Source organism: Mixophyes fleayi, chromosome 5 (assembly GCF_038048845.1).
Source record: "Mixophyes fleayi isolate aMixFle1 chromosome 5, aMixFle1.hap1, whole genome shotgun sequence".
NCBI classification, from domain to species: Eukaryota; Metazoa; Chordata; class Amphibia; order Anura; family Limnodynastidae; genus Mixophyes; species Mixophyes fleayi.
In genome coordinates this window covers 11,199,640-11,225,976 of record NC_134406.1, presented here as the reverse complement: position 1 = coordinate 11,225,976, position 26,337 = coordinate 11,199,640, and the positions used below count along the sequence as shown (strand labels likewise).

Here is a 26,337-nt window from a genome sequence, read left to right as displayed (position 1 = left end):
ATTTGTAGAATGCACTAAATAAAAGATAATTAGAATCTGGTTGCTATAGGCAACATTTCCACTTTTTCAAATGCGCAGTTTAGTGAATATAACCCCAGGTGTTAGTTACTGTTATGCATTTTTCAGCATTTTCCCTCTAAAAAGATTAACATGTGAGCTGTAAGATTGTGAGCTGTTGATCTGTTCCAGCTAGGAGGTCATAGGCAAACCGAGGGGGGATTTCCTAGTGCCTGGAAACTCCCCTTCAAGCCTGGGGCACTGTATAATTGAGGTGGCTGGAGAGCTGCATGCACCTAACAGTAGTACACGCAGCATTGCCCATGTATATTACTTGAATAGAGAGAGTTGGAGAGCAGCCAAGCACTTTCTAAAATTATAGCCACGCCCCCATGCATGCTGGACACGCCCACTGGCGGCGTGCTGTGGAAACCCCCCTCTGCAAATTCTGCGTTTGCCCCTGGAGGTTGAGTCATTGGGATGTACTATAATCTTGCAAACAAAGAATCTTTGCCACCTAGGAAAAGGAACATTCAAGGTCAGATGCAATTGGATAAATTGGTTTAATGACGGAGAAGTGCAGTTAGTTGTATTGATTTATTTTTGGGATTTTTTTAAACATCAACTTAGACTTTGGGGAATTGGGAATTATCACTAATTATGACTTGGATATTAATGTACATGTTACCTTTTTTAACACTGGGGTTTATTAGTAGAAAGAGCTCATACTAACTTTAGCAGAAGGGTTGTCCTTGAATTACACTATCGTGCCTACCTTAGTAATAGACATATACTAATATAATGAAAATGTTTGGGAGAGGGTTAAGCAACTACCTGGGGACAACTACATAAATGAATGTAATTGTCCATTTGTGGAGCACTGACTTCTGGGTAAGCCATCTTCATTACCCACTGGTCATTCAGTGCATGCCCCACACTTATTTCGGACCAGACTTTTTCCTGTTGGTAGAATTCTTTGTAAATGTGATACCCAAAAGTCATTGTTAAAGTAATATTTCCAAAATAGACCATATTGGCCTGTCTTGAAATTTAACCCCCCCCACCCCCAATAGAAATTACTATGTTGCCTTTTTTTTCAATATCTTCCTGACATTTTATTGATTTAATAAGTAGGAAACCCCCAACCTGCTGATAAGCTGTATAAGCCAAATAGGTGGTCTGTAGGGATCCAGTCTCAGCATTGGCCTGTGATAAGCTTTCTATACCTAGTGGGGAATGAGGCATCTTAGTTGGGTTCTACATATAAAGGCCTTAAGCTGGGTACACACTACAGAAATTTCAACCAACTTTTTATACCGAGCGATTTTACATGCGATCGATGGTCCGATCGCTCGGCCCATGGACTGCATACACACTAGCCTTGTTTAGGACGATAAAAGGAAGAGCGGACGTCCCTTTAGCGACTTTTTACAGCCATGTTGTCGTGAGCAATGACTAATTTCGTACTCACTGTTGTGGATCGGTCAGAAGTTTATACACACTATACAGCGGAAACGAGATTGGAACGAAAATATTAAACGGTACGACCAACCAAATGAGGCGACAATCGTCCATTTGAGCAGACTTTCGATCATCGTGTCACTGCACACACTGACCCGACTTTTGAACGAGCGGTCGTATGTCGGCTGATTTAGCCGATTATTTGATGAAAACTGTGTAGAGTGTACCCAGCTTTACACATAAATCGGTGCTCTAGAAATTGAGCTGTTTTATTTGTGTAGCTATCTAAATAAAACATTCCTATTGCTATACTCTATGCAAATGCTGTATGTATAGACATTCTGCAGTCAGGATGAATCACTTTGTTTTTCTTTTTGTACTTAATGAAAATTAAGTTATATTAAACTGTCTGCATATTGGATCCCATTAGTCACTGTTATCTCCAAACCACAATTTCCCAGTTCACCTGTGGAGACTTTTTTTGTAATAAGATACCCAGTTCTCAGAGGCATACATAAATGGGAATAAATATACTGTATACTGTACATCATTTTTGCGGTTTTAATCACTACTGAAAATACTAAATTAATAAATCACAATTCGGATTGAAGTATTGCTGCTATCTATACCATGTTATATTTTTATCCATATCAGGACTGACGCGTTTTGTGACTTCCCTTAATTCCATTGATCTCTACCTAAAAGCCTTTTCTGCTTGATTTTTTTTTTCTTCAGTAGCACAAATTACATTTCATTTTATTTGTTTCTTGTGTTTTAATACCCCATGGAACATGTGTAAAAGGTACAGAGGATATTTAAACTTAATACCCTATCACAGATTGTTGTAAATGCTTTTTCAAATGCAACATCTGTATTTTAAGGTTTTAATCTTTTTGCTTTATCAGAAACCTTAATCATACATTTCACTTATAGGGAAGCTTTACTGTGTACTGACACAACCTGTGGTACAGAATGAAATCTGTGGATTAGTAAAGTAAATCCCGATATCCTTTCAACCTTGAAAATATGATTAAAGATATAAGTGCCGTTTGTTCAAAAAGTAATTATACTGACCTTTAATACTTTGCTTGATTTTGCAAAACATATTGTAGTTTTTATATAAAAGGGGGGGCACTATATTAGCTCCGGCTTTTGCAACACAAGGCCCATTCATAGTTTAATTAAACAATGCATTTTGACTGTGCAAGGAGAACAAATAGACTTGTGTGCACATGAGGTTTGCAGGGTTTGTAATTTATAAATGTTTCACTGCTTGCTGTTTAAAAAGTCACCGTTTGTAACAGAGATGAATTGGCTTTCAGTCGCCTCCGGAGCAGTGTCATCATTTTTGTCCACGGAATTGAACTCTCTATTGCAATTTATTTATGTTTTTGGCAATTTTGTTTGAAACTTGTGTCAACAGCACTGCACGCTAATCAATTTTTTATGCCCAAGTGTCAGTGTGATAAAGTTCCTTTATTTTCTATTTGCTTAAAGCTATACTACCACAATATTTTTTACTAAGGTGTCCCCTCCCTGCCTGATTCCTGAGGGCTGCTTTTTTGTAGCCTTTTTTCCCAGGGCTACTGCATTCCTTAGACAACTGCAGCCAAAAAACCAGGAGCAGGGGCTGGCTGTCAAAATTTAGGCCGGGTGGGCAAGACCCGGCTCGCAGTCTCTTAGAAAAAATTTTTATAGGGCAAAAAAAATGCAGGTAGTCCAGTGACCTAGCCCACTATCATCATCATCATCATCATCATCATCATTTATCTATTTATATAGCACCACTAATTTTGCAGCGCTGCACAGAGAATATTTGTCTCACATCAGTCCCTGCCCCATTGGAGCTTACAGTCTAAATTTCCTAGCACAGACTAGGGTCAATTTGATAGCAGCTAATTAACCTACTATTATGTTTTTGGAGTTTGGGAGGAAACCGGAGAAACCCAGAGGAAATCCGCGCAAAAGCGGCGAGAACATACAAACTCCACAAAGATAAGGCAATGATCAGGAATCGAATTTGTGACCCCAGTCAGAGCCAGAAGTGCTAACCACTACGCCACCATGTTGGCCAACATGGGAGCATCCCAGGGGACAGATGCCCCCCTGCTCCCGAGGCCAGTCACCCATGGCGGAGAGTCATGTGAGTGATAGGACTACTCACAAGCTGGCTTGTGATTGGTCCGTCTGCTTACACGCACCTCCTCCGCAAACTATTTAAGTTTGGTTATCTTAATTGGTTTGCTCTGTCTGTGATAAAGAACCTGGAGAGTCACAGAAAACAATTCTGCTTGTACCAGCCACCAGCTAGGGGGAGAAGCACCTTAGTAAAATGTTTTGTCTAGGTGCTAGTGCAATTTTAACTATTATTTTAACACACCTCTCACTATCTTTTAAAGGAGCATGTCTTTGTTCGAAACTAGGGACTATTGCATTGTGTTGCTTACAATGCAGCAAACAAGTTAACCAGCAAAGAGGCGATGGAAAGTTTAGATTACATGCATGAAAAACATATTTTCCATGAACACATATGTGCTCAGTAGGAATTTGTATTGTGTCTTAAGAGCTGGTAGTAACATCATGATTTCTACTAATTCTGTGACGTTCATCGATAGCCCTTTTCAGTTATGTTACACTAGAGTGCTGATGCCTTTTATAATTGTTTTCTGGTGTCTTATGTCCTTACTTTTGGACTGCACAGAAAAATACATTTTTCTTAAATTAAGTTGCTCTCCATTCAGTAAAATGAATGAATTCTTTGTCACTACATGTGTGATTGATGACTTTGTTCAATGTATTAAATGCACATTCACTTTTGAGAATTATTTAAATGCCATGGTTTACTGCAAGTGTTTGCATTGCACGTGTGTAATGAAGGTCTGTATGAAACAATGTTTGTTCTTTAGTTCATCTATATTAGTAGTAGCATTTAAAGAAGGGCTCTGAAAGGTGTCCAAGGAAGTGCAGGGTTTTTTTTTGTTTTTTTTTAAACATATATTATTTTGTACAATAATAAAGTTGGCGGGAGACATCTTGACATCCCCTTGTATTTAACACTCTATTGACTGGGGGAAAATCAGCAACCTCTTTAATATTTATTTATGGAGAAAGTTAATGTCAGAGATGTATGTGGAATGATGACACAAGCCAGAGATTGGTGAACATTTAACAATCTCTATTGAACTTGAGACATGCAAGAATGTTAGAATTTTACACTAATAGCACAAGATAACACACTGGTAACGAAGTCACAGTAGCTGAGGGTTGCAATATTGGTAATATTCAAACAAATAGCAACAACATATACAAGTATGAATGGACAGAAAATGCTGTACCTTTGATGATAGAATGTCCACAATAGTGTGAGCAGAATAAGCGAGCCCCCAAGAAAGCCAATGGTTCTTAGTTAGCAGTGTCATTCTCCAGAGCAATGGGATTCTGGGCCAGAAGGGTTGTCATACAAGCCAAGGTCATGCACAGAGAAGCAACCCAAACATTGGGACCATATATTTAAGTCCTGACAGTTAAGATAACTGAGGCATCAGACCAGCCATATTTGTTCTGGGTAGGTTCAACAATTTTATGACAGGGTGGGAAGTATTGTAATTTTGTAGTTGATTAGCATACCTACCAACCTGGGAGGCATATCCCCTCTATCACCTCAGTGGAAGTCTAAGGGTCATTTTGGTAGAGTATAGGGGGCTGGGAGCAACATTTTGCTTCAGAGGTGCTAAGCTCTCTCTTGGAGGGTGTGGCCATGCTCACATAGTGATATGACCACACCCCATCCCAATGCCAAAATCATGGGTTGTTGGGAGGTACGCAAAGGTTTTTTTGTTTTTTTTTGGTAACACCAAAAATTGGTTTATACAAGATACATGGTCAGCATTTTGTATCATACACATATGGGGCCTGACAATTACCCATAAAAATGTCTAACTTTTCCACATCTGTATTTTGAGTTGGGACATCTTCCGACACGTCCCAATAGTAGGCAAATATGTACTAATTACTGCCCCCATTGAGGCTGCTATCACTCCTAATAAAAGATCCCTTTTTAACATTTTTCCATTATTACTTAAAATATTCTCAATTATGAAAAATGAGCAACAATTAGAGTGTTCAATTGGGTTTTCTGCTTTTACACAGTGGGTGCTGAACAATGAACACAGTGCAGGTTTTAAAGAAACTTTAGCTCAACATTTACTTGACTTTGTCTATCACAATTTGTATTTTTCTCAAATATGGTGCAGAGGGATTTTACTGGAAAAATATATGTAACATACACAAATCTTTACTTGTTCCTTTTATTTAGTTATTATAAATATAACTGGAAACACAAACACTAAAGGAATATGTAAACAGGGAATACCGTAAATAGTATATATTGTTTCCATTTTTTTTTCAGAGATTGAAAAACTTCAGAAGGGAGAAGAGACTGAAGATGACACAGAGGACCAATATATTGATGTAGTGATAAACAAGAATATGAAGCTGGCACAGAAAGTCCTAATCCCTATTAAACAGTTTCCCAAAGTAAGTTATCTCCCAAACCTATGTTATATTGCCCTATTGAATAGAAGACTGCACCAAATCTGGACACTTATTGCTAGTAGATCCCTATTCGTAGATGATATATTTTTTTCCTAGATAGAGCCCCACACTCTGTTTGTGTTCCAAAGTCTCTATAGATCCTGAGTCCATTGAAAATAATGTGCACTAATGACATTGGTAAGGGTTTGTACTCTCTTAGTCAATGGGCCCACTATATCTCTACCAGGATGCCAAAAATATTGGCTTATGTCAGTAGAAATGAGAATCTTTATACATGTTTGTTATTAACTATGACCATCAAAGTGACGCGGGTGGTAAACTGCACATCTGATCCCATCGCAAACTTGGGTAGAGGCTCAGCAAAGCCTCTTTAACCTCCTGAGTACCCAGCTCTGCTCTAAAAAAAGACAGAGAGGGGGACTCTTCTCACCTTCGGCTCATTGGGGGGGATTTTATTGGACGAGGCTGACTGTTACTTGATAGCAGTGTTCACTAGTCAATAGATAGCTGGTCTTCACTGACCAAATGTATACTTAGTTTACCGATATTTAAATATATCATTTAAAAATGCACAGCCCCTGTGAAGAGCTCAATAGTGAAGTATGTAAAAATACTTTCAATCTGCAGGTTCTAAATTGTACAGGAGATAGTGTATAATTAGGATTATCTGGTGGATCTAATGGTAGATGTGAATGATATGGAGACACTTTAATAGAATAACGCTTGGTACCAGTTAACAGGATTATAAAACCAAGAGACCAGAGAGACACTAATAATGTAGGAATTTAGGAATCATTTTAATATGTCTGAAAATGAAAAAAACATAAAGGAGAAAAAAAGAATCAAATTGGCCACTTATTCAACTGAATGAAAGTTCAAACCCTCTAGCATCGCTAGTAGAAGTGTTGATACTTGGGTCCCATCAAGGTACGGCACAGCACAAGCCGGCTTGCAAATTCCTACAGCTTTAAACTCAATCACAGGATCGGAAAGGCATACCCAATGTATTTCATATTCAAAGATACCATGTCAGATTTAGATTTAAACAATATGCTCTTTGTTTGAAGATTATATATAGATATAGTCCACACTTCAGGTAATTATAGGATTTCAGTTTTATAGTATTAAAAAAGATAATGCACACACCACTAATAAAAACAGCATAAGCAATTTAAAACCGTTGGCAAATATTATCGCACTGTTTATCAATTGATTCAAATTTAAAAGGCAATTTGCATGGGAAAAGAGTCCAGTTTAAAGTGTTAATGATAGAATAATTATTTTTTTGGGTGGCTCAGATGGTGGAAAGTATAGCAACGGAGATACTGGGCCTTATTCATTAAGGAAAGTTGAGCAAAAAATTGAGTAAGTTTTCTTACTCAAGTTTTCTGGACAAAACCATGTTGCAATGCAAGGGGTGCAAATTAGTTTTTTATTTTGCCCATAACGAAAATACTGTCTGTTTTTCCATGTAGCACACAAATACTTGATAGCTTATTTGTACACTGAAATTTCAAGTTGATCTAGGACATGCCCTACCCCAAATTTATATCTGCCGTCACATTTTAAATTTATCCCCCCATCCAATGCAACATGGTTTTGCTTTACTTACTTTTCCTTAATGATCCTTAATGAATCAGGGCCACTGACACAATATTTGTAATAAGTGTTTTTCATATAATATTTAATGTTTTTTCTGTCTTTATGTAGTTTAACTTTGTAGGTAAACTGCTGGGTCCACGTGGCAATTCCCTGAAAAGATTACAAGAAGATACATTAACAAAAATGTCTATACTTGGAAAGGGATCCATGAGGGATAAAGCAAAGGTAATTTCTTGAATACACTGATGATGATTCTACATGTAAATTAGACTAGTCTGAAGAAGCCCTTTGGGCACAATGTACCTAGTCCTCTATATTTAGACTTTTCTCCAGGTTTTACGGTTGGAGCAGAAAGCCAATGTTGCCTTATTTTGTCCTACAGGAAGAAGAGCTCAGGAAAAGTGGAGAGGCAAAATACTTCCATCTAAACGATGACCTCCATGTACTCATTGAGGTCTTTGCTCCTCCAGCAGAAGCCTATGCCAGAATGGGACACGCTCTGGAGGAAATTAAGAAGTTTCTTATTCCTGTTAGTATCTTTGGAGTTTTTTTGGGGGGGAGTGGGTGGGGAGGGGGAGGGGGAGGGGGGTGGTATCAGGGCTGGAGTTAAAAAGAATAGCTTTGTTCAAAATGTCTTTCCATGCATCTGTTTTATGAATCAGTCAATTCGTGCAAGCATTTCTGTTACCTAGGTGACTACAAATCATGTCTCAGAAACCTTTTAAAACTCTAACTGTTTGTGCCCTATAGTTACCTTTTTGCTTAAGTAAAGGGATATATATATATATATATATATATATATATATATATATATATATATATATGTATATATATATAATATTTACACACACACACACACACACACACACACTGTATATACGTATACACTGTGTGTGTCCACTATCCACTTCTTCATGCCTAAGGACAGGCAAGTCAGCGATATACAGAAAAATATCAATGGATGCATGTGTACACATTTTTGGTGCATATTTAATGCATATCTTACACGAATAAAAAAATAAAACCGTCATATGTTCAACTATAAATGAACCACTTTGACTGTAAAGGATGATCTTTTCACTTATCTGTCTAGGGAATAGGGAAGCTCCATCATTATTATCCCTTTATTTTTTTTATAAGAGGAGTGTTTTATATTGCTGGCTGTATTGTGCTTTCCTGGTTACGGTACAGGTAGATCAGGGAAAAGCCCCTGCTGTGAATCTTTCTTTGAAGACCAGGATTTGATTAGCATGTAATGAAAAGCTTTTAAAGTACAAAGCTAGGCAGCCATTCACTCAATCAAATGTCACTGACTGGATTAAGGCAGCTCTCTACCAGGGTATTGAAGAATGCTTTCATTCTAATGACCAAATGAGGTCAGGCAAGTCCAAATAGACTGTTTGACAGGCTCCAAAATCTAGGAAGTTTTCAGACAGATAGTCATTTCATCTTGATGGAGCCTGTGGTCTGGGCAGTAACAATGAACCCTAGGCACATTTCTGACAGGTTAGTTTGATCTGTAATGAAATGTATTCTGTATAGAATAGAAATCGCGGTAGGGTTATCTTCTCTGGATGCTATAGAAGAGTTTCTCTTATTCATTCAGTAGGTTATATTTTGGGGACTTGCCTATGTCGGAACATGTAATAATGTAAGCATGTCCGTTAGATTTGTTCTCCATCTACATTATGAAGGAAATAGAGCAAATATGGAGGTACTTAAGAATTGAGAGATGCTGTTTTATAGGATGGGAGAAATTATGATGTATTGGGCAAGATGTTGTTTTTTTTTTTAAAGCGTTCTTTGTATGATGTGTGCAGTCTGCATAAGGAACTCCAATATTTCTAAAGAACCAACATTTCATATACAGCTGTGCAATACTGAAACAAAGGTTATAATTGTCCTGGTTAGAGAAAGCATATTGTTTACATTTATAGAGGCTGTGCCAAGAGGCAGTCTGACTGATGAGGACAGAAGAGAATTTGGGTAGACATCTAAGAGAATCTAATGGATCAAGGTAGAATTCCAGAGACGAGGGACAGCTCTAGAGAAGTCTTGCAAAGTCGTGGTTATTTTGTGTGATGAAATGTGTGATCATCGACAGCTCTGACTTCTGGCAATCGTGGATAAAACATATGAGCCAGTTTTGCCATTGAAGTAATCGTCATCATCATCAGCTATTTATATAGCGCCACTAATTCCGCAGTGCTGTACAGAGGACTCGCTTATATCAATCCCTGCCCCATTGGAGCTTAAAGTCTAAATTCCCTAAAATACACACACACAGACTAGCGTCAATTTAATAGCATCCAATTAACTTACTAGTATGTTTTTGGAGTGTGGGAGGAAACCGAAACATCCGGAGGAAAACCACACAACATGGGGAGAACATAGATAAGGCCATGGTCGGGAGTCAAACTCATGACCCCAGTGCTGGGAGGCAGAAGTGCTAACCACTAGTCCGAGCAGAGGTATTGCAATCTTTAGATATGATTAACAATTACACTACTTGGAGATGGCTATTTTGAATGCAGAGCTAATATAATAATGCTGCCTAGGATCTTGTGACATCACTTAAACAGGATCTTCAGCTGCTTTCTCATGGATTATTAGTTCAGCCGAAGTACAGGATTATAATTGCCAATAAATTAATAAATGTTTCATAAACTTTGAATTTTTTTTCGTTATTCTACATTTGTATCAAAATCTGCACTTTTGTATTCTGAAAACTATTTTTTTTTTTTATAACGTGCCCCATAATATTCCCTGTCTTGACAGTTCTGTTCAAGAGGGATAAAATGATCAAGCCAAGGACAGTACATTTTACCTACTGTTATAGAATGCGAAAATGCTTTTATTTAATGCTTGAATGTCCTTGAAATATTGGATCAACTTACAAAGCTCCTTCTGTTTTTCCGGATGCAAGGATATACTTTTTGTACTTTTACAGTCTCAAAGGCAATGCCAATCTGCTTTTCTGAAATTGATTGTGCGTTCTAAATGTAATTATCATGTTAACCTCGTCTACTATACAGAACTTTCTTAATAAGGCCAAGTTAAGATGTGTGTTTTGCCCATGGTTGTATATTCTGTGTGAGTGAATTTAGAAATGTCTTACTCCTACTTTCTCCATAGCCCCTGATCATTTTCACACCTAAAGCTGACTGGGATCAGGGCATAAAGCCAGAAGATAGATGCTATAATAGAATGTATCAAATACTATAGCTCAATGCTTAAAGGTTCAAATAACCAAATCTGTCTTGCAATCCTATTGGCTCCTGGTTCTTTCAGCTAGATGTCCTATTTCCTTCTAATTTATATTTCTTGTGTATATAACTGAACTTAGAAATTATAATTGAACATTTTTATTTCAAATATAGTTTTCTTCATGCTGGATAAAAACAGTTTTTGGCTCATATATAAAAATACTTTTTTTAAAAGATCTCTGTAGGTAAAACCAAGCTGGTATTCTGACATTTTACCATTATATTGTAAACACAAGGATCGCTGCTTTATTGATAGTTCATACTTCCTAGAACCCAATATCTGGGCTCCTACTAAAATGAATCATGCACATTCATATTGTCTGTGTATAATGGTCCAAGTCCATATGCTTTGCTGATGAAAAATCAACTTAAATGGCAATGTTTCACCATTATGATCATTTATATACATTAAGCTTGATGATCAGTTACTACTGATTTTCAGAGAACTCTACACTGCACTTAATTTATTCGTTTGACACGCCAGTTTTGAAGTGGGATAGGGTAACCTGTAGCCAATCGGATCATCAGAATTTTTGCAGCAGTCCTGAGTATATAAGAAGTGTGCTGGTCTGGAGTGTTTGTGATTATGTTGGTGATGGTGGGTTTGCATGTGGCAAGAAAATAGAGGCAAGCAGGAAGCCAGAGATGAAGGTAGTTGAAGGGGCAGGGTCCTCCCAACAGCACAGGATTGTGGTAAGAAGTACCGATCTTATTGGCAAGGTTTTTTGTCAATACACTGTTTATATGGGCATGTTCCAAGACCAAGATATTCTGCTTTAAAAGCTCAGTTTTCTGAAGCTCTTGCTTTGCTTTATTATGTATTAGTTCTATTTATAGCTTAAGCCATTATGTTTTTTTGGCTGCCAAAACACATTGAAGGGTGGAATTAAACAATTATATTTGTCATATGATGGGTTTTTTTTCGTTTATACACAAGACAAGAGAGTTCGGTAGTATCCTTAATGGTAACAAAAAGAAAGGAGAAGTTTTTTTGTAACTTTTACTTTACTTTTATTTGTTGTAGGGGTAGATTAAACAAATATGCAGGGAAGCCCAGCTAAAGTATATAGACCATAAACCATATAGAAAGTGAGACCTGTGAATGTTCAAGTATCCCGAGGATGGTCGCTCTCACAATGCTGAAAATTTACAGTACATTAAGTTGTCAAAATGTATTTGTTCAAAATCGTAAAAAAGGCAAAGGCTTCAGGGCAATGCTGTGTTCAGTCCCATGGAGTTAATGTTGTCAGTGCACCTAGACACACTAACATCACACGGAACACAGGATTAATCACAGACTAAGATACAATCCCATGTTAGACCTTTATCTAGCACAATGTGCCAAAGGTAGTCATATTATTATTATTATTATTATTATTATTATTATTATTATTATTATTATTATTATAATTATCCTTCTATATAAGGCGCCACAAGTCCTACGAAGTGCTGTACAAAGTGGGTGGTTAAAACATGCAACAAAAGTAGATAAGTGCATACATATAAGAACAATGGGTGCAGATAGTTAATACATCAATGCAATTAACAGAAAAAATGTCATGGCCTGCAAAGCATTTTAGCATAAGTCAAAACAGGAACAAAGAGGATGAAAGGTAGTGGGCAGACTTGGGACATAGACTGGGCAGACTTGGGACATAGCCTGGGCAGACTTGGGACACAGCCTGGGCAGATGTGGGACATAGACTGGGCAGACGTGGGACGCGGGATACAGGCTTGAGACGCGGGATACAGGCTTGAGACGCGGGATACAGGCTTGAGACGCGGGATACAGGCTTGAGACGCGGGATTCAGGCTTGAGACCCGGGATACAGACTTAAGACGAGGGATACAGGACCCTGCTCATGAGCGCTTACATTCTAAAAGCAACGGATAATGAGAGACAAAAGGAGTAAACTGTAACGATATGCATCATGGGCTTCACTGTGGTGCAGAGGTCTACAAGATACTGAGGCCATGATGTAGAGATGCCTAAAGGAGGCCATGCTGGTGCAGGGACATAGGTGGTACAGAGTCCTGGAAGGTTCAGATGGTTCAGCGACCTATTTGGACAGCACCAAGGATGTTTCATTGGCCTAGAAGGTACAGGTCATCTGTGTCCGACCCTCTACACTTGAGCTACAGGTTTTGCTCATTTTAAACATTTCCCATGAACTCATGATTGTCAGTGAAACTAGATTTGAAGATCATTTCATGCAAGCAACTTGTTTTTACGATGCTTATATAAACCATAAGGAAAAGGAGTTTAAGCGGAATGGAATGTTATTAAATTTAATTAACACCTAACGCTCACCTCCTCGGTGCTGACATTTCTAGATGTTCTAAAATACAGAATTGAAAATAGAACGTGCCATTATTTTATAGCTATTCTTGTCTCTTCTTCTGCGCATAGGATTACAATGATGAAATCAGACAGGCCCAGCTACAAGAGCTCACCTACCTAAATAATGGATCTGAAAATGCAGAAGTTCCGGTGGTTCGTGGAAAGCAGGCAGTCCGAGCTCGCGGAGCGCCAGTATCTGCATTATCCAGGTAGCGTTATGTTTCAGAGAAATGTCATCAATATATTATTGTGGACTTGGACAAATCTAATCGGGCTGGTGACTACAGAAAGGAACTTGTTATCAGCAAATGTTATAGAGTAAAATATATCTTAGTTTAACTTTGTTATCAGCGAAAATCCAATATTTGTGATTTATGAGCTGAATCCATTACAAGCCTTTAATATTTCATGGTTCTGAAATTGTCCTATATTTTTATTCAGAGAAAAGCTATCTGTATACACACAGGACCTGAAGCTGAGCTGGATGCAATTTACACTTAAATCGTAAGTGTAAATTGCATCCCGTAATTTACATAGGATTCCGAGTCGCATCATTAGATCCGTGCAAATTAGAATACTATGCAAATTGCACAGACACAATTGCACAGAGACCCATACTCTTTATTAGTGAGGCCATGCACAATCACGCTCGGAGGCTTGCAGGGTATGCTGGGAATTGTTGTCCACAGCAGCTGGAGAGCTTCCGATTGCCTCGCTGTCTGCTTACAAATACAAACACTGATTTTACAGTCCTGTGATCTAGTCTAGATGCCGCCTAAATTAGCTTCGTGTCAACAGGTTGGTTATAACTGGAAAACTGTTTTCATACAGCAATCTCTACAGGGATCATTCATTCCCACCCATTAATGACATGTTCTTTTACTTGTTATTTGTTTGTGAGCTTTTTGCAGGCCCTTCTATTTCTGTGCCATCAGCAAACTGATTTGCTGTTTTGCAATGAAAATTGGGCTAAGTTTATTGGGAATTATTCAAAACATGTAATTTTCTTTATTTTTTTTCCTGCAAAATCTAACAACTAATTTGTTAGTCTAGTGGCCTGGCCAACATATGGCTCTCCGGATGAAACTACATTTTCCAGCATACCTTGCAAGCTATCAACTAGCTTTCTGCTGGCAGAGCATGCTGGGGCTTGTAGTTTCACAACACCTGAAGAGCCACAGGTTGGCCAAGCCTGGTCTATTGACACAGGAGCTTTCAGTGTCTGTCCACAAGTGTAGCATTTATACAGAAAATCAGCAGAACCAGCATGATTGGATATTGGCATTTACACAGCCTGCTTTGTTTGAACGCATCTGGTTCAATACATGGATATTGAAAAAGGGGTCCATAGCCTTACTTGTAATATAATCCTGTGAATTGTTGACTACAGTTTTGATAAACTCCGTTGACTTCCAATGATTCAGTGTTGTGTCGTCACTTGATCCCACCAAGTGCACTCCAAGCAATGTCATGAAAGCTTCGCACACAATATTTAAAAAATGGAAGCATCAATATTCCCTCAGTCTTCTGATTGGTTTAGGACATAAATGATGCTGAGCTAAGCAGTATATTAGGAGAAAAATGGAAATATTTTATTTAATAAGAAGTTGCTCTAAAATGGAAGAAAGTTGGGCTTTGATGTGACTATTACACTTTTGTACTGTGCACCTCTTGAGATTTTTCCATACACCTTGGTGCACTTCTAGTTTGGGAGAGGCATTCCCTTGAGGGTGGAGAGCAGACGTGCATCTCAATATGCACTGGGTGAATCATCCAAGTGCAAAACTATTCATGTTGCAAAGTACATCCAAATGAGGCTCAACGTGTCTTTTGTCATCGCTTGAACACGTATTTTGTGTAGAACCACCTTATTTTAGTGTGTTGCATCTTTCATATCTGAATTATTTATTTTGTTTCCATATTTCTATGAAAACGGGAAGTTTTGTTCTGCACAAAGTGATATGTTTATTTTTATTACAGATGTAGTGTATGATCTGTACTCTGAACTTTTTGCAGGGGTCGTGGAGGGGTTCCTCCTGCACCTGCAGGAATACCAAGAGGGGCACCAGCTCCCAGAGGTGGGACCCCAGCAAGAGCATCCACACGGGCTCGGGGACTTCTCTCCACAAGAGCGAGGGGAATTCCCCATCCTACTGGATACCGTCCCCCACCACCGGCACAGGACACATATGGAGAATATGTAAGTGTTCTTGTGAAATATTTACTTATGGATGTCTTGTCCCCTATTCCTAATATTGTGTTGTGCACCATTCAGTGTTTTTCAAACCTGACCCTTAGGTTCCACGACATGTCAATTAGCAAAATAATATTATCATTTATTTGTAAGGCGACAGTGCTCGCAACGAAAAAAAAGTGTGAAAAATAGGACATACATAAAATAGGGACTTACAAGGTAGACAAAATAAATGGTGACATGAAAACAAAGGGTATAGAGGGCTCTGCTCATGAGAGAGCTAACAAACAAGCATATGAGCATCTGTTCAGAAGAATCTGTGTCTGAGTCTGAACACAATTGTTATATGCACAGTGAATGTAGCCATTATTTTGACTGATCCAAAATTCATAAGAATGCAGCCTATTAATTCTCTAGGAAGTAGTGACCTCACTGAGCACAAAATAAATAACTACCAGCTCTGTGCAATGAGTAGCGTGCTGTAATAAGTCTGTGGCTTGCATAGGAGATCTAGAAAACAGACCCTGCTTTGGGTACCCAAGAACAGGCTCGAGAGCCACTTCTACAATATTCCGTCCAATCTAATTCAGTCAAAATGTGCAATATGTATTCTTTCCACCATGATTTATCAAATATAAAATGAAATTGCTCAATGGCATATTCCTTGGATTGTAGTCTTTATATTGATCCATCTTGTTATTCTATATTTCATTTCTGTGAAAACCTACAACTTGGATAATTAAAAACATTTTACTCTATTTGTCATTGTTCATGTAATGCTAAAGAACACCGGACATTACATTATATGTAGAGATAACTGCTAATTAGTTTTTTGCACAGTCTGATGATTTCATGAAATGTCTTAGTTTACTAGGTAATAGGTGGAGAAAACAAGCTCCGGTCCTCAAGAATAGCATTAATCATCCTTATCCTATTTTAGTCCCCAGTCTTTGTTCTACTCATGCTTCATATATATATATATATATATATATATATATATATATATATATATATATATAAATACAATTATACATTACTCCACATGTTGATATCTATAAGATTAGTTTAAATGTGTCTTTTTAAGACTGATTTATTGTCAGATGTGTGTGTTCTAGCTTGTAAGAGCTGTATAAAATGCCTGCTGATGTGTTATTACAGATGGGTGTCTATTTCTTTAATTAAATGTATTGTTTTAACTTAATTACTGAGATTAAGGCTAATGTGTGGCCCTTCTGAAGGTTAGCGGATGGCACCAGGCATCCCCTGAAGTGTATCAGGTTGCCCATTAATGGTTTTGATTCCCAAAATAATATAGTGACAATTATTATACCTATGTATGCCTGTATTTAAAGATACCTTTTTTCTGGTGTTAAATACAGACTGTGTCACTCCTTGTTCTGTATGCCGAAACAAATTCTTAGTACCTGTGTTTAAGGGGTCTTTGTGTTTTCTCAGTGGTACCTACTAAGCGTATAGGATTTGCCTATTTAGTACATCAAAGCCACTGAAATAGAAATACTCAGTATTATTATTATTTTTTAAGTTGCTGCCAACTCATCTGCAGAAGCCAAATACTGTGTCCATTGGTCTCCAGATGACATGCTTGGGTCTGTAATGGTTTTGACCATCACAGCAGACAAGAATGCATTATTGACATTAATGAAGCCATGTCCGTATATTGATTAGCTAACCATTATTGAATTTTGATCAAGTATATCAAGGTGATCAGTTGATGACCAAAGGCCAATTTTATGCAAAAAGGCAAAACTGAATGATGACATTTTAGCTTCAGCTAGACTCAGGTCTTTATTTCTTAAAAAAAAATAAAAAATTGTAAAAATACATAGCTGAATAAATTCCGATATCACTTTGAGTAGACTCATAAATGCTCATTTTAGAGAGATCTGTATATATTACGATCATTTAGGACAAAGGTGTCCAAACTCAGTCTTCAAAGGCTACCAACAGTTCACGTTTTCTGGATTTCTGTTTGTAGGAACAGGTGTGATAATTACTGACCCAACCAAATAGATTAACTCACCTGTGTATGATTAAAGAAGTCCTGAAAACATGAACTGTTGGTTGAGTCCACAGTTGATAATATATAGCTGTGTCTTGTTGGTCTTCTCAAGGGTCTAGTCCTGTCTGTTTACCTAGCTCTAATAATATAAAGTTGCCTCCTATATTATTACACCTATGTCGATAGTGATATTGTCATCCAGAGAAATAATACTACAAATATGCTGATAGGGTTCAATGTGTATTATCCTGGATTTTAGCGAGTTACAATTTGTAAATGAACTTGCAAATTGCTCCAGGTTTGCCCAAAATTCACCAAAATTTTAAATACCTGGTGGTTCATGCCAATCACAGAGCATGGACTATAAATAAGTTAAATCCTAGCACTGGTGAAAACAGGAAAATAACATCTGAAATTACAGTTAAGTGTCTGTGACAATTTGTAGCAGTTTGGGGATGACTATACAGTTACTGAGATATGATAGTCATCCTTGGAGGTATTATGGAAATGAACATTTATGGGTAAAAAAAGGGCAAATATGCTCAGACATCCCCAAATCACTAAGTATGCTGTGCAAGAAAAAGGCAATGCTAGTGTCAGAGGGAATGAAGCAAAGAAAAGTAGGGCTTCATTCTTACACAGCGTATTTATCAGGGAAAACATTTAATGTGTGGGAAACATGTCTTTTGTTTGCAATACACAACATCTGAGCAGCGCACCAATCTGCCCCCCCCACTAAAAATATGTGAAGGAAAGTGCATTTTATCAGAAAATAAGTGAAACTGATATCACAATACTGTGATATACCATTGCTACTAGTTCCCTATCGCATACTAGCTTACATACAAGTTCGCAATTCAGGAAATAAGTGATACATTATTTAAAAGGCCAGTCCTTAATGGCAGGTGAAAATTGTCGGTTTAGACATTATTTGAGAGTGACATGGCTAACATGGCAGTGGTCAAATGTGTAGTATGTGCACAAAGGGTCAGTCCAGGCTGCCAGGGAGGAAAAATCATAACGTTGAGAGAAACAGATGGCAGTTCCAAAAATATAATCACACATCTTAATTGTGCATCTAGCTCTGTTGTCATTGCTTATGGTGATGAGGGTGATGATGATGGTGTACATGTTTATTGACAATTGTAAACTGTAAGTTTTCAATCATTATCACTTAATGTTTGTAATAATTCCACTGAAAAATGAACAAGCCATGGAAATAATGGCAAATCATCACTGCTGGAAGTATTACACAGAGTATTAAACAGAGGGCAAAAGTACAGCAGGACACATCCTAGAGCACTTTGTGTTAGCAAAAAGTATAGATTTCATCATTTCATAAATTGATGGCTTAACTGAGATAACTAGGACCCTATCAACATTGTTTTTTGAACAAACGTTTACCTGCTTTATACACCAACCTTTTACCTGCTTTATACACCTAGTGGTCAAAGAGGTGGTATTGAAATTTAGAAGTGGCGGTATGCAAAATATAATGGGATTGTAAGTGAATAGCATTTAATAGTGTTACAATGAAGGCAGTAGGAGAAGTAGCAGTATGACATACCCCTGTATACACCTCCACTTCCACCACTGCACCAACCTGAAGCCTTCCCATCTGCATTTTAACTTGTAAACTTACAGCAATAGATTTTAAACATTCTATGAAAACTGCTGGTTAGATAATACTTTATTATTACTATTGTCATTGATTGGTAGGGAGCTACAATGTTCTGCAACATCGGACAGCGAGGAGCACAGAACATACATAAAAGGAGGACATACAAATTAGACAAAATAAATGCAAATGTGAAAACGAAGGGTAGGGAGGGTTCAGCTCACGAACGATTGGACATTTCATTAAGCTTTAAAAGTTTCTTTCAATACGTGACTATACTTCTGGCTGTATGCAGGAAATGTCAGCAGGGAGCATGAGTCTTTTATTACATTGGTACACAACTCTCTGTAAGGTCTAGCTGACACAGGCATCTGTGTTATGCTGCACCGAGGCCCTGTCCAATACATGGTAAGCACAAGTTCTCACCTACAAGAGATGTGCGTCCCCCCCTCCTCTTCTCTGTTATGTGCTGTGTTGACATGAATGCTAATATTTAATGATGGAATGTTAACCTCAGGCATTATCCTTAGTCTCAAGCGTATTTAAGCCGTGCCTATGATGTTTTACAATGCAACTCAGCACAACTGTCCAAGAGCGAATGAAAACAGCCCACGCATACATAGCTTTATAGTTTTCTTGTTTTTATAAACCAGCTTTTCTATATGGGTGGTCCAAAATATCAGTTTGATGCATTAGATAATAGTGTCTGTTAGAAAATATTTGTTGATAGCCCCTGATATAGAGATGCCAGGTTGTATTTATATTGGTTATTGAAATGAAATAACTGAGACATGGACATTTCTTGCTTAACATGAGCAAATGGGCGATAGAACCAATAAAGAGATGGCTAATAATCAGGAAAAAATGTTGGATAACATAAAACATTAGGGGGTATATTTACCAAACTGCAGGTTCAAAAAAGTGGAGATGTTGCCTATAGCAACCAATCAGATTCTAGCTGTCATTTTGTAGAATGTACTAAACAAATGATAATGAGAATCTGATTGGTTGCTATAGCCAACACCTTTACTTTTTCAAACTCGCAGTTCATATACCCCTAGGGGTGAATTGACATGCACACTATACTCCACAGAATCCAACTTTTCTCCTAATAAACTCTAGGACAAGATCCACCCTGCCTGTCACACACATACTCCTGCATAATTTTGCTCACATTTCCTAAACTGTCTCTCACTCACAGCTCTGGTAAAGCCTGAGGAAGAATCCATTGTTCCACAAGAACACCACATGCCCATGAAAAAGTGCAGGTCTGCAAACTTTCTCCCCCAACAAACTTTGTGTCACTGCATACACACAAAGCGCCTCTCATTATCGTGTCCCGCATATTTTCTAGCGCAGGGAGTACAATCCTCACTGAACTGTGCCAACCAGGTCATAGCTTTGTTCTTCCTGAAAAGTAGATCAAAACCATATACATCATGCTTTATTGAGACTCACAGAGTGTGACGCATTTTGCACCCCAAATGTACATGTGCAATTTCTGTTGCAAAGGTGTTGGGCTTACGTGTATATGTTGTGCCCCACGTGTCTCGACATATGTCTAACTTAAAGCATAGCCGTGTTTCTGCATCGGACATACAAACGTGTATACTTACACCCAGTGATACATGCAGCTTGGCAATGTTTGTAGCTAATGCAAAAGTCCAATTTCTCTTTTCTTATACAGAATGCTATAAAGAAGTGTTGAATACACAAGAGAGAATAAGAGCCTTACATTTTTCGCGTAAATGGGAAAATTGCATTTTCCATATAAAATGTAGTTGAATAAAAACACCCCCACATCCATCATTTACCACTTTAGAAATTAAATCTTAATCATCTTTTCTGCAGTAGTACAAATGGAATCTGAATAGATGGACACTGATTGACATAATGGGCCTAAGCCTAAAGGAGAGCAAAGCATAAAAAAGGATGAACTTTGCACCTGTGCAAGACCATGTTGTATTGGAGGGGAGGTAAATTTAAAATATCAGGACAGATTTATAGTTAGGGTAGGGCATGTCCTAGACAAACTTTAGATTTCAGTGGAAAAATAAAGCTATCAAGTATTTGTGTTGTGTGCTACATGAAAAAACAGCCAGTATTTATCTTATGTACAAAATAATAAACTAATTTGCACCCCTTGCATTGCAACATGGTTTGTCCCAGAGAACATTCACTCCTTTTTTTTTGTCTTACTTTCCTTAATGACTCAGGCCCAATATTACAAAGACACTAATAAATTAAGGGAAGCATCAAGGTCTTATTAGGATTCATCCTTAGGTGGTTGCTACACTTATGTGTACTCACCCTTACTGTACACAACTAATGCTCACCTGCTCCTGTCTCACCTCCGCAAGTGTAAGATATACTCAAATCTAGATATTGATGCATTTTGTTACTCATGTGCAGCAAGATAATGCGTATTCTTAACGCACCAAAAATGAAAGTACGGCCAACTTTAAATGTTTTTATCACAATTGCACTGATATTGTGCAATGGGATACACTGAAATGCCTAATATAATTGATAAATAAATATATTAACAGCAAAGATAAATACATTAGTATGTGAACACACACTACTTAGTCTAGTCTATATCTAAGAGTTATGGACGTCTTTTTGGCTTAACTGGTTATTTTTTCTTAAGTGCAGGTCCTTGGTGGGTAAAGGAAAATCGGGATACAGAAATTTTAGGGCAGTTTAATGTTAAGCTTAAACATAAACGATGTGTCTGTGCACCATTGCATACACGAGCATTGAACTAACGAAGATATAATACACAGAAAAATAATAAATGTGTTTTTAAAAGAAGAAAACATTTACAGCACAGCACATATTTGTTGACACACCCACCAACAAGAGGAATGCAGATTGTGAGGTTATATTCTTGTTTATTTGATATGTATTGTTCTCTGAGTAAATAATGAATCAATTATTATAAGGTTAATTGGCTGCTATTAAATTGTCCATAGTCTCTCTCAGTCTGTGTGTGTAAGTTAGGGGATTAAGACTGTAAGCTCCAATGAGGTAGGGACTGATGTGATTGAGTTCTCTGTACAGCGCTACGGAATTAGTGGCACTATATAAATAGCTGATGATGATGATGAATTACAAGAAAAGCTATTTCAAAATATTTCACTTTAAAAGCTCTTTTATAGCACAATGTCTTTGTACAGTGTCAGACTGGGCTATGAAACATAAGACACTTGTCTAATTATTATTATTATTATTATTACCATTTATTTATATAGGTCCACTGATTCCACAGCGCTGTACAGAGAACTCACTCACATCAGTCCCTGCCCCATTGGAGCTTACAGTCTAAATTCCCTAACATACACACACACACACACACACACACACACACACACAGAGACTAGTGTCAATTTGTTTGCAGCCAATTAACCTACCAGTATGTTTTTGGAGTGTGGGAGGAAACCGGAGCACCCGGAGGAAACCGACACAAACACAGGGTTTCTCCTCACAGATAAGGCCATGGTCAGGAATTGAACTCATGACCCCAGTGCTGTGAGGCAGAAGTGCTAACCACTTAGCCATCGTGTGGAGTGATGTTAGAGGTGCGTATATCAGGTAGACAATCCTCCCAGATCCCTGCCCGCTTCCCCATTGAGGTGGGCAGGAGCGTCCTAAAGTATTGTATGAAAAATCTCACTGGTTCTCAAGCTACTTGAGTCCTCTACCTAGACAGAATTAATATTATGTGTAACACACAGCTTTTATTCTCTAAATAAACTCAAATATCCAATATGGATGTTTGGCGCACACAGTAAAGCCAGGTGTAACATCTACCCCACAATTTAAATAGTCAATTCACAACAGTCCATAGAATATATTTTCCACTGATCACAACGGACATCCAGCTCAAGCTTGTCCAAGTCATCACTCCCTTGTCCAGTGAAGAATAGCTGCTACTCAAGTTTGGATCAATAGATCCAGTTATTACACTGCCCCCCAGATTGTCATAGATAGTATGTTGCTAGGTAAAAGACAGAATGACTCAAATAGATGAAATACACAGTTATTAATATAGCCAATTATAGGACATTTATACATTTTTAGTTACACCATGGGACACTTCTATGGCTGTTCCAACGACAAAAGGATTACTAGTCATTTTATATAATTGCCCGTCAGAAAGAGGCGCATTACAGATGTGCAGATTTTGTGACTCATAAATGACCCTTACGGGGCCAACTACGGTATTACTTAGGTCACCGTACAAACAGACAAGAACCACATGCTGTGTCCCTTATAGGAGTGAAGGTGTTAATCAAAACAAAACCACTTGGTCGTTCTAAAAAAGACTACAACCCCCGACATGTTGGGGAGGCACGGTGTTTAGTGTTGCAGCATAATATCTTTGGCAGCATGGTGGCTTAGTGGTTAGCACTTCTGCCTTACAGCACTGGGGTCCTGAGTTCGATTCCTGACCATGGCCTTATCTGTGTGGAGTGTTCTCCTCGTGTTTGCGTGGGTTTCCTCCGGGTGCCCTAGTTTCCTCCCACACTCCAAAAATATAGTGGTAGGTTAATTGGCTGCTATTAAATTGCCCTTAGTCTTTCACGTTCTTTGTATGTGTGTATGTTAGGGGATTTAGATTGTAAGCTCCAATGGGGCAGGAACTGATGTGAATGAGTTCTCTGTACAGCGCTGCAGAATTAGTGGCGCTATATATATAGATGATGATGAGGGATGGTTCAAGCTATCTGGAGGAAATTAAAGCACTGCTTTGTATCAGAGTTTTTGTGTAAATCAGCAATGTTGAAAAGAGGGGGCATATGACCTGTTTTGTTTACTCTTAAAGCTTTGGTTTATTTCTAAATTGTTTGCTTGATTATTTTTTGGCTGTAGGATTATGATGATGGTTACGGAACAGCCTACGATGAGCAAAGTTATGATTCTTACGATAACAACTATAATTCACAAGTGCAGAGGTAAGACGTGCTGGACTGGCAGATTTTTATTCCTGTTGACTGAGCAGTTTTAACTATGGATGTATTTGTTTTCAATAACTGTTTCTTTGCTAGCATACCGAATCATTAGCATAATGAGAATATATTCCAACCTGCTTTCCGAGCAGTTCTGCTTATAGCTCTGGTGCTCCTGGGACATTTCTGTGCAATTGAACTGTGACATTCAGAGGAGCGGAAAAAAAAAACCAGAGTAAGAAAACAGATTCTCACCTCACTGTTAGATCATTTTCATTAAAATAATGACTCATGATTCAGGAGAAAAAGATTAAAGAATATGTTCTGCTTAGATGTTTGTGTGGTACATATTTTATATATATAATGCAGCAATGTGCCACCACCAGAATGTATGTTTTTATAGTGATTTTAAACCATTGTATGCACCTGGGTGTAATTGTATCAAGCTGCGGGTTTACGATGGATTTGAAAAGTGGAGATGTTGCCTATAGCAACCAATCAGATACTAGTTGTTATTTCTTTAGTGCATTCTACAAAATGACAGCTAGAATCTGATTGGTTGCTATAGGCAACATCTCCACTTTTCAAACTCATTGGAAACTAGCAGATTGATACATTTACTCCCTGGTGTTCTATGTATACGCTGCTGTGCTATTCATTAATACACAAATGTTTGCATTCTGCTAAAATCTGTGTGGTGTGCTTCCTCCAAATGCTATCCCTTGCAGGAACTTCGCTGCATCTATCATACTCTGATTTTTGTACACTGACTGGAATCAATTATAAGAGTTTTAAGGCTTTAGATCACCCCTGCATAAAAAAATGTGCATGAAATTCATTGTCACCTCCGTTATGTTTCTTCTGAAACCTCTCTGGGATTTCTATAGAAAAAGGAATACCCCTGGGTTCAAAAAGACTCAGGGGGCTTCTTATGATTGAAAAGACTGAAAAAAAAATCATTATTTTTGCAGTTTAAACAGTGCCCCTAGTGTTGAGTGGCTGAACTGCATATGATAGATGGGTAGAAAGACACACCCTCTTACACAAACAGACACACACTTTCTCAATATATAGGGGTATATTTACTAAACTGAGGGTTTGAAAAAGTGGAGATGTTGCCTAGAGCAACCAATCAGATTCTTGCTTTCATTTATTTAGTGCATTCTACAAAATGAGAGCTTGAATCTGGTTGCTATTGACAACATCTCCACATTTTCAAACCCGCAGTTTAGTAAATATACCCCATAGTGTTTTAAAATATTGCCACAAAATAAAACCAGGGATATATTTTTTGGTCACAGCAGTTGTGTAATGATGGTCAATTTTTTTTTTCTATTTTTCCACAGTCGTATCCAAATAAACATGTATATGTCTATATTCTACCAAAAGAAAGTCCAGAAGAAAAGCACTTGAGATACAATAGATTATAATTGACTAGTTATTCTATTGAATAGACTATTAGAGGAAAGGTGACAATTTATCTGGACATATGAGGTGAATCACTGCTCATCTTAAATTAATTAAAGTTAATGTCCACCTTTTTAGAAACTTTTTGGAGCAACCTTTATTTATGTGGCTGCCCCTATTAGGAAGGTGGAATATGAAAGACTTTGTGCTGATTTGCTGGCTCATCACTGTTATCCTGTCAGGTGCAGCCTTTCAACCTATAGCTTTGTTATTTTTTGGAGGAAGGCTCAAGACACCACTGCTGGTAGACATGGAGGGGCTATGGCTAAAATATTAGCCAGTAAGAGGGAAGTGTGTACTCTACTCACAGCGCGATTGGCTCCTGGCCAAGAAATACATCACCCAGCACACTGATTTGGGGGTGGCAGTTTATATTGTGGATCAAATTAGCAAAAATAGAGGTGCAAGATAAGACTTATCTTTAGGAATCAAATATACAGTGGGCTAATTGGTATGATGTGCCACCTAGTATAGTTTATTAGATCAGTGTAGATAGGTGTGTATATATATCTCATTTACCTCTACTCAAAAATGTAAAAACAAAAGAGATACCAATAAATAATATGAGGTTTGTATCTATATTGTTTTTACATTTTTAACGCTGTTGTACATGAGACTTTTTTAGTGATTGGGATTATTCTATGTTCAATTAAAATATAATTTGCAGTATACATCTAAACTATAAACTATACTAATTATATATATATATATATATATATGTTCACTATATACTTAAACACTGCCCTTGATTAATAAGGAGGTGATAATAGAGATTACATCCCCCTTTCAAACAACTGCTTGATTAGAGGTAAATAAGATGTATATACAACTATCTATCTATTTTCTGATTTAATAAACTATACTA

The 26,337-nt window shown here is 37.7% G+C and overlaps 1 protein-coding gene across 3 annotated transcripts in view; it reads left to right on the top strand.

The window, feature by feature from the left end:
* The window catches only part of KHDRBS3 (KH RNA binding domain containing, signal transduction associated 3), an 80,257-nt gene that overhangs the window by 30,007 nt on the left and 23,913 nt on the right, over positions 1-26,337 (top strand). For all 3 annotated transcript variants that reach the window (XR_012692723.1, XR_012692724.1, XM_075211683.1), the window contains 6 exons: positions 5,867-5,994; positions 7,723-7,839; positions 7,997-8,143; positions 13,291-13,430; positions 15,238-15,421; positions 23,929-24,011. Coding sequence is in view for 1 of the 3 variants with exons in the window: in XM_075211683.1 (XP_075067784.1) it covers positions 5,867-5,994; positions 7,723-7,839; positions 7,997-8,143; positions 13,291-13,430; positions 15,238-15,421; positions 23,929-24,011 (799 nt within the window). In the remaining 2 variants the exon portion in view is untranslated. The remainder of the gene's footprint in view (positions 1-5,866; positions 5,995-7,722; positions 7,840-7,996; positions 8,144-13,290; positions 13,431-15,237; positions 15,422-23,928; positions 24,012-26,337) is intronic.